The 12,680-nt window shown below is 43.7% G+C and overlaps 2 protein-coding genes and 1 non-coding gene across 5 annotated transcripts in view; 1 reads left to right on the plus strand and 2 right to left on the minus strand.

The window, feature by feature from the left end:
* Window positions 1-2,821, plus strand: part of Rop (Syntaxin-binding protein Rop) — an 87,008-nt gene extending 84,187 nt beyond the window's left edge. For both annotated transcript variants that reach the window (XM_050194970.3, XM_050194972.3), the window contains one exon: window positions 1,697-2,821. In XM_050194970.3, coding sequence (XP_050050927.1) covers window positions 1,697-1,758 — 62 coding nt within the window. In that variant the 3' untranslated portion in view covers window positions 1,759-2,821. The remainder of the gene's footprint in view (window positions 1-1,696) is intronic.
* RpL28 (ribosomal protein L28) lies at window positions 2,805-10,216 on the minus strand. Of its 2 annotated transcripts, none has more exons than XM_055062939.2 (5): window positions 10,114-10,216; window positions 9,830-9,921; window positions 9,610-9,733; window positions 9,397-9,518; window positions 2,805-2,932 (listed from the first exon to the last, which is right to left on the minus strand). In XM_055062939.2, exons 2-5 carry the CDS (start codon window positions 9,914-9,916, stop codon window positions 2,840-2,842), a joined length of 426 nt encoding a protein of 141 aa, XP_054918914.1. In that variant the 5' UTR covers window positions 9,917-9,921; window positions 10,114-10,216; the 3' UTR covers window positions 2,805-2,839. The 2 variants fall into 2 exon arrangements, with proteins under 2 accessions (XP_054918914.1, XP_050050940.1); XM_050194983.2 differs by lacking the exon at window positions 10,114-10,216 and adding an exon at window positions 10,081-10,104.
* A 1,298-nt stretch (window positions 10,217-11,514) lies between these two features.
* TRNAT-CGU (transfer RNA threonine (anticodon CGU)) lies at window positions 11,515-11,586 on the minus strand. The gene has a single exon. It is a non-coding gene; the product is annotated as a tRNA-Thr (tRNA).
* Window positions 11,587-12,680: the final 1,094 nt, after the last annotated feature.

The following is a 12,680-nucleotide window of genomic DNA, read 5'->3' on the forward strand; positions in this document are numbered from 1 at the left end:
CCTATGCATCTGCCACAACCGCTGCTGCAGCTGCACTGGCACCTACAATGTGCGTGACTTTATAACAGAAGCACAGGCAGTGTGCCCAGGTGCCATCGCCACACTTTTTCCCCCTCCCTACCAGTCTCCATTGCTGCAGTGTTGTTAGAGTAAACTGGAGCATTGTTACCACACTCTTTCCCCTTTTCCCTTACCCGTGTCCATTCCTGTCTACGCACCGCGATACGAATGTAAGCTGGCCATGGTACCCCTCCTGGGAACGCATGTGGAGGGTGCATGCGAGGGCTAGAGGTAAACAGCTTTACTGTAAAATGGGTGGTGATGCTGCATGATGTCCACGCACTGGCTTGCCGTGATGCCATGTATTTTTGGCAGCTTTGGTTCATCTAGTTGATAGTTCGCTAGTAAAGGTCTACGTTGAATTCTGATGGAACCAGAGATTCATCTTAGCTTGTTTTTGAGAACTTTTCTTGGGCTAAAACGGCCCAAATATGAGAAAATACCTTGAAATCCATGAGATCACACCTACGTACTAGTGCTGCGGTTTCGGCATGAAGTTCAATAAGAAGGTTGACCTTAATTTTCAGTGAACACCAATCTAAACTGATTTAGTGATTTTCTTTCCGCTGGACTGCACTACTGATATTACGAATAGGTGATTTTTCCGAGATAAGTTGCAAATTTATTTCAAGAAAGTTAATACAAATTGTGTGCAAACACTGATAAGCTTTATATTCTTGAGAACAGTGTACTACAAGTGAAACACGGGTGCATGCTGCATTCAAGTTAGTCAAGCAGATTCATTGCGACATAAAGTCTGGAAGCCTTTGGCTGGTTAAAATCTCGTTTACCCTTTGCGGTCCAATTATACCCACAATAATTATAATGCTTTAAAGATATATCTGACATGAAAAGCAAAAGCCAAAACTGACCCGAGAAATTTGAGTGTCAATTCCCGTTAAATAAGTTGTTGAATTTGTGTTGCAGGTCATAGATGCTCCATGAAATTCACCGAAGGTATTTTACGTTGCAGCACACCAAGATTACACCTCTGTGCTGCACCTTTAGAGCCTGCTACCAAAGGCACGCAACATGTATCAGGCAGCATGAAAATAAGCTTTGAATAAGTTGTACCCATTCTTGATAGACTTAAAATTTAAGTTTGAAACACTGCATGCTCCATGCAGCATGCAGAATTTTTGATGATGAAAAACTTATTTATGATGAAAAACTGCAGTTTTTTTTCCTTCTCACTTTCCAGTTCAGATGTACAGGATATTACACTTAAAAAATGGTCCTAGAAATGTATAAAAAAAGTGAGTTGTTAAATGAATTGCTAACTGCCAGCATTTACTTTACCTACAAGAAAACGGGCCCAAACTCAAGAAAGTACTGTTGTGAAATATACCATTTCACAGTAAAATCTCCAGTGCCATGGTTGGGCTTAAAACTTGTGGCCATTTTCTGCATTAGTACCTTAAGTTGAACAAATGCCAATACCAAGTTATCTACCAGCCCAGCTCCAATTTCATGTGCGCTTATAGTGCCTCATCAAGGTCATTCACTTTAAAATGTGGGCCTCCTTACTTTGCTGTCAAAAAATAGAAAAAATGAGCAATGTTGTTTTGGCAAGGGCTACAGAGTGGAGCATATGCCATGTTTGTTGAAGCTTTACTTTTTTTCTCCTTCCCAACAGGCTCAGACCACATCCTTACACCCGAGGGCTTTCTCAGTGACCTCAGAGATCTGAGCAATTGAGCCAACTGCTCTGCACCAAAGAAAAGGGAGACATTCCTGTTGAGTGGGCCCAGGGAGCTTTATCCCTTACACAACCCCCGGCTGCCAAAGCTATTGGGAGCCATTCTTTAGCAGAAGTTGGTCTGTCTGTGTATATCATTGAAAACTAGAGCGCCATGCATTGGTGATGTCAAGCAATGTTGCAGACTTCTACCTGCATGCGTTGTTGCATAACAAAAAAAAAAATGCTACTATACCTGCAGTCTTTCCCACCCCCTCCACTTTTATGCACATGGGGTTGTGGCAGTGTTGTTCAGGCAATCGTAGACCTAGGCAAAAAGGCGTTACGTGCGTACGAGTGTTCAGCATCTAATTCTGTAGCGGCAGGTCTTTCTGCACTTGGTGGATGTGTGTGGAGGTGCACCAGTGAAAGCAGCCAAGCAAGTCGCTTAGACTTCTGTGTGTGGCGTGTGCAACATATCTGATACATGCACACATGGCAATGCTTGTGTCAGCAGCATTTTGGACATACATGTGCTGCCATACTCGTACTGATATTCAGTTGTAGTTGGCGCATGCAATATTGCACATAATGTACAGGCTCTTGCACCCGGTAGCTGTTGGCAATGATGGTCTTAGCAGAATGTGTGAAAAAGCGCAACTTTGCGACTTTACGCAAAACTAGCATTTGGCCAACACAGCACCTGTGTTGCAACTAGTGGTTGCAAGAGCGTCGCACTGTATACTTATGCTATTTATTACACAGCTATGGCTGTAGCGACATCCCATGCTTGACAAGCAGAAAAGGGAATTGCCAACAGACTTCAACATTGCCACGCAAAATAGGCACCTTGTGCACACCACGCCGAAGCTCACTAAGTCATGTGCTGCGTCCTGCTCTGTTATATATATCTACACTACATTTACATGAAATTTTTGCGTTTCTTTTAATGTTACACACTGTGCTGTTGGCAGTATTGCATGTCCTCTTATCTCTCCTGGGACCCGTGTGTTCTTATGGATGTCCATTACGGAACAAGCAAGAAAACCACTTTCGATGCAATAAATCAGCTTCAAAGCATGTTTTATTGGTCTCGTGTCATCAGTCGGCCTTCTTTACAGGGCGAGAGCTCTTCTTTTTGGGCACGATAGCCTTCTGACTTCTGAGGATGGCACTGGCACGACGCAGGCACAGCTGTAAAAGAATAAAGTTTTCAGCACTCGGTAGTGAAGAGGATTGATGCAACAAATTTGTGCTACTACTGCACACTGCAATTTCTCATGAAATTAACAGTTTTACATAAGGCCAGGCTAACAATATGAAAACACTATTGGACCTCACTTGCTGCAACTTGTTTTCCACAAACCCCACTATAGCGAAGTTGCATAGACACTGAAGATACATTTGTTCCAAAATTATTTCTAAATGCTAACCGATATCAGCAAGTGCTTCAGATTCACTTAGTTAACATGCCACATTTTGTCCCTTTCATGCTGGCTTTCTAGAACTACATTTCAGTGATGCTTGCCTCTGAAACAGCCTGTAGAGCACTAACCGAAAACGTGTCCAGGCCAGTTTTTTTTTTTATGTGGAGAAAGGAAACAAATGCAAAGTTTTCTTTGTTATGTCAAAACCAGTGAGGCATCAGACCTTTACATGTCGGCAACTCAATCTGCACTTGCATCGCTATGCATATGTTTCAATTTGCAAAATTCAGTGTTCTACCAATCAAGCTTAACCTATCCAGGTCAGCATGAGGAAGGCACGTGGTATAAGCTGCAGCATTGACCAATGACAGTTGCCCTGAAAGATTTGCGCTGGTGCGTACAGATCATCCTAAACTTTATTTTGCTCCCTGTGGAACACTGGAATAAACCAACTTAAAAGGCTTCCGGAAGTGACTTTTGTTGCAACTAAGAATCATTCATGCAAGGTGGTACTTGCAAAAAGCTTTGCACACACTGTATTAAAAGAGCTACAAAGGAATGAAAACAGCCCTCCCCTCAAACCACACAACTCGCATTACATCTATGGGACGTATACTTTGGTAATGGAAGTGTTACCTACTTACGGTCTATTCGGACGGCTGTCCCCATGCATCTTAACTGATAATTATGTGGCTATGGTGTGCTCAGTGGAATTGCAGTGGTGGAACAGCCACTTCACTTTCTGGCACTCGTCATAGCACAAGCAAAAATCTGATGTGGCAGTGACAAGCACTTTTGGTGCAGTGTTCAACATGCAGTGTTTCAGCTAACTTTAGCCAAAGCTTAAAAATATGCCAATGCACTCTAAACATTATGGGGTTTTACGTGCCAAAACCACTTTCTGATTATGAGGCATGCCGTAGTGGAGGACTCTGGAAATTTCGACCACCTGGGGTTCTTTAACGTGCACCTATATCTGAGTACATGGGTGTTCTCGCATTTCGCCTCCATAGAAATGCGGCCACCGTGGCCGGGATTCGATCCCGCGACCTCGTGCTCAGCAGCCTAACACCATAGCCACTGAGCAACCAATGCATGTTGCTCACTTTTGTATGTAGTATGGCACACTATTTTTCATATTTTGTTTAATTTGATAATTAGTCAAGATTGATTTAGCAACTTTTTAAGCAACAAAGGCAAATTCTAATCAGAAAGTTGTAGAGCACTTTGCAAAATGTTCGATTAGACAGTGTCCTAACCTTCTACTAAGTATTAGTGTTTTTCAGCTTACTGCAGATGTCCGCGAAATGAAAAAATACCATGTGACATACCCACTTGCATGCCGTGATGGCAGCGCTCCCAAACTGTTAGTGTACAAACGGTATCTAGCAGGGCGTGCTGCCGCTTAAAAGGCGTCAGGGCAGTGACGAAGGCGCTGGCTGTGCGATTTATGCCCGTGATGCACTTCCCTCGCAGCAGTTCACAATGGGGATAAGCAGACGCAGCGGCGGAACACTTGAGAGCGATGCAATTGCGACACACAAGCGGGCATGTCCGTACATGTTTTTTTCGCGGGCATTTGCAGTAAGCTGAAAAACACTAATACTTAATAGATAGAAAATTAGAAACTGTCTAATCGGACGTTTCGCAATGTGCTCTAAAACTTTCTAATTGGAACTTTGCAGCTTCAGAAGCTAGTAAATTAATCTTCACTAATTATCAAATTAAGCAAAATACGAAAAATAGTGTGCCACACTACATACAAAAGTGAGCAACATGCATTTGGTCGCGTCGTCTTGCAGCACATCAGCATATATTTAAACTCTGGCTAAATTTAGCTGAAACACGCTTATACATGCTAGATACAGTCTCAATTTTAATTGAAATAGTCAATAAATGTAGCGGAGTAGCCTTTATGCCTCATCAATGAGGCATTAAGACAAATTGCAGAACTATTTTTTTTTTTATAGAATGGCTCACCCTGGGTGTGTATATCGGACTATAATGCCACTTCTATGATTTAGACTTGCAACACGCATTGCACATTCAGTATGCAGTAAACGAGCAACAAAAAAGTTTCTGCCCCAGCGTGGCCTAGCCTAGCGCCCTAGGGCGTGCACGACTAGACTAAATTTCTAGATGTTTCTTCCAATGTGCACAATCTTTCCAGCATGGCTGTGCACTGAAAAATTTGAAGGCCAATTACATTACAACCACGGAATCTGCTTTTTCAATTGTGCAGGGCTGCAAAGAAGGCCTTGACATGCAAGCAAATTACACATGCCAGCAGTTGAGTATAAGTAATATATACAAGACATTTTTAAAGTAGCACCGCAAGCAACATTGTTTGACTAAACACTATCCAAGGCTTCTTTCTGATCCAGCATCCTCCTTCAACATGTTACAAGGAATACTGAACTGCCAAAAAGAAAAGCATGAAAACAGTGCATGAAGAACCTAAGGCATTGGCTACGCCTGTGACCATGGCAACTCCGTTGACTTCCAGAATTATGACGACGTCGACAGTCTTTTAGGTGCTGGCTTCAGTTTTACTACCGAGGCAGCATCAACAGAAAGAAGCCTTTTTTTTCGTAGTTCATTTGGCACAAGCTTGGAGCAATTTTCGGCTAAAATGCAGTTGTGGAGCAGGATGGCACAAAGGACTGCTTTTGGTACTATTGGGCACAGCTGTTCTGCCAGTGAATTTAGGTGCAGCACCAGCACCTTCTACAGTGTGCACTCCCCAAACATACCTTTAGCAAAGAGAGAGAGAGAGAGAGAGAAAAGTGCAGGAGTAGGAGCACTCTTGAGGCAAATATACAAGTACAGCCTAAGCAAGCTACAGCAAGACAGGTGTGTATGTGAGGATTAGGTAAGTTTTATGCACCAGACGATTGTATTCAATTGCTTCCTACAAGACCTAAGCACAAGGTCATGAATGTGACCTACCCTCTGCTATTAACTGCCGTCTTGCTTTTTTTTTTTATGACAAATGCGTTTTAATGGGATGGTGCCATCTAGGAACAATGCAGCGAAGTAGTAGTTTACCATTTCAAGTATGGAGTTTCAAAATATAATTACTATGGGGAACTGTGGCACTAGTGTCTACGGCAGCTGTAAGCAGGGCAATTCAGCCAGCATGGGTATGATGATTAGTACATGGATTTGTCTAAACTTCATCCTTTTGGCTTCAAGCCGCTTCGTGACTTTGTAAACTCATCATTTTCAACGAAGTACGGTGTTATAAAGAATTAAACAAACGTGATTAAAATTGTCTGACGGCAGGATTCGGACACAGGAACTCTAGCACACAAGCCTGATATTGAAACAGTCGCGTCAGGGATGCCTGTGTAGGCAAGCGGCACAGAACACCGTTTCCCGCGGGCAAGCGAGCACATTTCAAACTGCAGTTGCAATAGAAGAAAACGACGCATCAGAAACGCCACGAGTGCAACACAACACTATGGACACCACTGCAAATTTAAATAATATATATAAGATACACTGCATGCAAATACGTATAATAACGGGCTTCCTCGATTTTCGGAGTTCTGGCTGCCAGCGGGCGGCCAGGCAGCAGCCAGCTAGTTCCGGTCCTGATAGGAAGTCACGTGGGCTGGGATCCCAAGACAACTCTGAGCTTGCCGAAGTTTGCAAAAACGAACACTGGGACCACTGGCCAAATGTAAACATGCTACCAGCATTGCAGCACCCACCGAGGCTGGCGCGCGCTCGGAGTAGTCTGTCCATTTATGTGTTGCCAACTTGAAAATATATAGTTGCATTCAGGGATACGATCACTTTCGTGAGATTTTGCACGACTCGCACAGCTGCACAGTTGACGGCCTCCGACGCGTCAGATGCCAAGACGGCGACACTGACGAGTTGGCGTTGTGTCATCACTTGACAAGACATGAAAAAGCAGGATATCGGGTACGTCTCTTACACATAAAATTTCGTGCCAACCTGCTTGGGCTTCGATTTCATAAAGTTTGTTTCGGCTGATGGTGCTTCTCATTTTAACCCTAAGGAGCTGGGGATGTGGCTGGCGCACGAAAATGCACACCGCCTATGACCAGCGAAAAGTTCCAGACGTAAAACAATATTGGTCACAATCATGAGAGCTAATGCACGTGGGCCTATTACTCAACCAGTGCATTCTTGGCGTCAACGGCCTGCAGTTCGAACACATAACGGTTTCAAGCTGCCTCCCAAGCATACGACAGAGAGATGGAGAGAACACGGACTAGCTGCAACACCTTCGCTAATTGCAAAAACGGGATATCGCCGCATACATACGTGAGGTATTTGAAAAGGACCACCACCAGAGAAAGACGAACCGAAAATGCACCGCAATGTATGTGAATTAGCGTCTACAACTTCCATGGAACACAATGCAGATAACATGCAAGCAAGAGAGCACGGTGCGCTGATCACCGCCAGGAAGAAGCCTTCATGGGACACACACAAAAGCTTAAACCGGTTCACCGGCGCTCTTATCGCACCGCTTCGCAATGCGAAACGGTGCATTAGCACCTAAAAAGGCAACGCTAGAAGTAAGGAAATCCGAAGATGACCGTAGACAGTTGGCTGAGCGAAGTAAATTTAAGTCCTTCAGCGCGCGCGTCGCAATCGGTGAAGTCACCGCTATGATGGCGGCGAGTGCCCACCACCTCTTTTAGTCACCTGCTAGCCAGAGAACTTCCAGAGAGCAGCCAGACCAAAACCGTCCTGGCAGGTTCTGGCAGCCCGCGGGTAGCCAGAAGCATACAGCCCGAGCAAAACGAACGCCCGGCGGAAATGCGCGACGCAGTGGACGAAGCAACCCGAGAAAAAGACGCTCTGGCAGCCCGCAGGTAGCCAGAAGTGGAAAATCGAAGAAGCCCAATATCTAGCCTGCATAATTCACTGCAAACGAAATTTCGTTTAACATGTAGCTCTTTAAGCCCACAAAGCCCAACATACTATTTTTGACATGCTGAATTTGATGCCTGAAAACTGGTTTAGTGCTGTAAACCCAATGTACAGCCTATACAAGCGTTTTTGATATTCTGGAAGGAGTGCTCAGTTGTGAATAGTTCAGCAAATGAATTACTAAATAATTACTATACTCATGAACTTTTATTCAATTATTATTTTGCTGTTTTTTTCGTACCAATACGTTCTCCATGGCCAGAAATGCGTGTGAACAAGTTGTTTTTTCTTTGACGTACGGAATGGTGTCGGGGCTTTGTGGGGTTAATACTCACATTTATACCTTCAAAAAAATTGCACTTCATATACACATGGCTTATGAGCCAATCACACCAAAATGCTTCCCTTTACATCGATTTCAAGTGGAGTTGAGTCTGCCTATATTTTTCTCCCCCTCCGCTTCCCCCACTTTGCTCTATACAGCTGGACAGATATTCCACTGAGCCCAGCTCATCTGAATAAACTCTACTCCAACCATTTCTCCAAATGCCCACAAAAACATAATTAAAAAGGAAATTTGTGCAATGCAGTGGTTGAAGTATTTCAGGGGACATCGTACAAGAACTAGGCTTTTCGCATGTCGGACAAGCATGATTTGCATTACAAAGCAAGTTTACTAAAATCCCCAATTCATCACAGCGTACAAAATGGCCAGTATTTGTACACTAAGTGGTGAAATGGAGAGAAACATGTCTTGCTAACTAAGATAGACTGCCGGTCTAGTTCGCACATGTTCATGGCTAAAAACCAAGCACAAGAACGAGAGAGCTGGAGGGGTGCCTAAGCTAAGCACCTGTACAAGTCTTGTTTCTTGTGCTCGGTTCGTAGCTAGGAATTGCGGAAAAAGGCCAGCGTTATTCGCCACAGTTCCAAAGAATTGCTTGTTGCAGGATGCTTGCTTTAAGAAACTCCAGTCCAGCTGGTACACACTTTTAACACTAACCAAACCATGCTTAAGAAACCGGAATGCTGTCGGAACTAGGTCCAATTGTTGCTACAATACATTAGATCCTCGTAAATATGAGCGCACCTCCATGCCCGCGGACTGCAACTGAACCAAGCTACACATTGTCTTTACAAGATGTAGCAAAGTTGCAGTTAAATATTCACAGCACTTGGGAAATTACACCTAATATGGGGCTAATCACAATTACCCGTGTCTACTTAGTGTGATGCGATTCCTCGCGGTTGACAAAGACGTAGTAGCAAAATTGATTCAAGTCGCACAGCAGCTATGGGTCACTAGGATGCACTTACGGTCTGCAAATCCTTCCTGTAGTACCGATGTCCCTTTACCCACTTCTTGATGGAGGACATCGTGCGGCGGGCTCCCTTCTTGAGGGGCACGCGGTCAATCAGTTTCGCTGGCTTCTTGCGATCTAAACGGCAAAACGACGAACACAATCTGTATGCTCTACCACGTGCAACCAAAGTCGGCTGAGACTATGCCACCGTTGTGCGCATACTCACTAGCTTGCTTCTTGTAGACCAGCGTAACACCTTTGCCGCTGCTGTGAGGCTCGATGGTGAGGGCCTTGTCCCTTACAGTGCCACTGTAGCGCTTGGCGTGCGTTCCTTTAGGGTTCAGGGGGTCCTGCATAAGACAGCATACAATATGACAGCGCTGACCACACTGAGGACAAACTACGTGAGACGCAGCTCAAATCTTCATCGACGCGGCTACACTTACAATGCTAAACCACGTTTTGATCATCCGCTTTTTGACCAGGAAGCTTGACCGGTCTTTGACGATCATCCACTGCAGTTCGGCCGACATGGTTACTGCAAGACAGCGATAAGTTAGGCCTCGCAGATTCCACAATACACGGCTGAACAAGTCGCATCGCACAAAAGAAGCCTACAATAATTTTGAAGCATGTACAACTATATTAATGACCTACGAATACACTTAGTACAGATTAACAGCCAAGATTTACATACGTCCGAGAGACAATCGTGAACACGTGTACGCACCTTACAATTCTCGACAGAAAAGGGACTAGTCGGTTGGTGGCGCCCAAGTTGACTGAGACGTTGATAGGTATGTCCGCTTGGCTGACGCAATTTGCAAGAGCCTTGGGAAACACGCGACGGAGCACGGTGTTCTTCGGAGTTTGGAAAAGAAAGTAATGTTAGCGACAGCAGCGTTGTTGCGGCACAGAACTGTCATAAACAATTATATGCAGCATAGATGAATTCGGCTATATTTAGTAGCGTTATGGGCAGTGTTCAAAAAGCATTGTATTCGGCACTCTTTGCCTACGGCTCATATCGGATGAGTTTGCATTTTACCAGTTACGTGTTCGGTGGTCTAAATTCACTTCACTAAAGCAAAGGTGCTTTTATTGTCATTTCAGATCGTGTACAGTGTGTCGTACTTGTCCTTAGACAACTGGAGCCTATGCACAGTACGCCAAAAGCATGTCCTTCGAGATCCAAACGCACCACCGCGCAGCAATGCCGCGCTCTCAAAGGCCATGCAATCTTGCTCATGAATGCACTCGCTTGATTCATTGTGGTATTTATGATGATGATGAAAACAATTATGGACTCGGATTTGGTTCAGAAGCACTGGCGTACCAACTACTTCTCCAAGGGGGGAGCCATCGCTACTAGATACTTTTGGGGGGAGCGAACCGCAAATTACCTTATATATATATATATATATATATATATATATATATATATATATATATATATATATATATATATATATATATATATATATATATACATATATATACATACATATATACATATATATATATACATACATATTGCGCATTACTATTACAACACGTGAAAGAGCCTGGAAACGTGTCGGTCAGTTATTTTTACATTTCACAGACAGACATATTTATCAATCGCGCATGGTGAACCATGTATGGGGGCCCGAAAAAATTATTTGAATTTGCATTTATTTCTTAGAACTCGTGTATAAAATCTCAAGATGATGCAGGGACAAAAGGCACCTATAATTCACGTACATTTCCCACGCCGTTGATAAAAGACTGTCGAAGGGGTCACAGAAGTCTGCAGGTTTTTTTTTCAGGGTCAGAAAAGCACACAAACGAGGTGAACATACAGCAACATATTCATTCTGTAGGCCTAGGCTATCCGTACCTTTATAAATAATTGTTAATTGGCTAACTCCTCATCTTTCAATAGTATAATAAACTTTGTCTTGGGTGTATATCTAAATACACATATAAACGAGATGAAAGGGGGTTAACCGGGCCCGATTTTTATTACCCATATTATAAGAAGCCAACAAACAATGACACCAAGGACAACATAAGGGAAATTACTTGTACTTACTAATTGACTTAAAGAAATGATAAATTAATGGAAATGAAAGTGGATGAAGAAACAACTTGCCGCAGGTGGGGAACGATCCCACGTCTTCGCATTACGCGTGCGACGCTCTACCAATTGAGCTACCGCGGCGTCGGAGTCAGCGAGACCCTCGTTCATTACATAACGAGGGTCTCGAATCCGGCAACATTGATGCCTTCAGGTAGCATGGTGTGGGGGGGTGTTTATTGACCAGTAGCCTCAACTGGTTCAATTCCATTTGCTCCGGCTAATACAATAGCAACCAGAACAGCTCACACTCAACGCGCTTGGCGCTCCAGCCAACCATGTGCGACGTCAAATGTGAAGCACGAGTGCCTCACGAGCGCCTCAGGAGGCGAATTGAGCTCGTGGTTGATGATTCAGTTATACGCAAGCGAGTTTGTGAGGTAATACTCTAACTTCTGTGGTCTCCATGTGACATACAAAATGACATCGACTAACGTATATGGGTGCCGACACATGGTTAGCTTAGCTATAATCTGGCTCGATCGCGATCGAAAGTGTGCCGAGTGACACCCGTATTATACTCTTGCCCTAACTGTACTCATTTTTCTAAGCTCGATATGTGTCGACACATTGGACACGTTGATTACCGCAAGTTCTCGCTCAACTCAATGGAGAGTGTCCTCATTCTCCAGGCATTCTATCCATCCATTGCCCATTTCCTTTCTCTTATATGTGTATATATATATATATATATATATATATATATATATATATATATATATATATATATATATATATATATATATATATATAGATCTCTGTAAGGTGCCTGGTGGTGGTCTCGTGCTGACGATGCCCTCTCGGTGAGCGCATATTTCCCCCCTCATCTTTTAAGAGGTTCAATACATACAAGCATTTGTCTCGCAAACCAGATTTTTTTCAAGGGAATTTTCCACGTCTCAATAATTTCTCTCGTCGTATTCGAGTACTGATTGCCGTGTTATAGTTTGTTAACGAAGCTTTCCCTCAAGTCTAAATATTTTAAGGCAGTTTCTCGTGTGCGTATCATGGCCACGCACGCTTATATCGTCTTCCGTTTCTCTACCACGGTTGCGCTTTAAAACCACGGCGCTGCAAGTTTGCTTCGGAGACTTTCCTTTCCTTCCCACTTCTCCGCCCTTAAACTGGCTCTCTCAACTACTACACGCAGAGACAAAGCAACAGCGCGTGCATTAGAT

The sequence above is a fragment of the Dermacentor andersoni genome, chromosome 1 (assembly GCF_023375885.2).
Source record: "Dermacentor andersoni chromosome 1, qqDerAnde1_hic_scaffold, whole genome shotgun sequence".
Classification (NCBI taxonomy): domain Eukaryota; kingdom Metazoa; phylum Arthropoda; class Arachnida; order Ixodida; family Ixodidae; genus Dermacentor; species Dermacentor andersoni.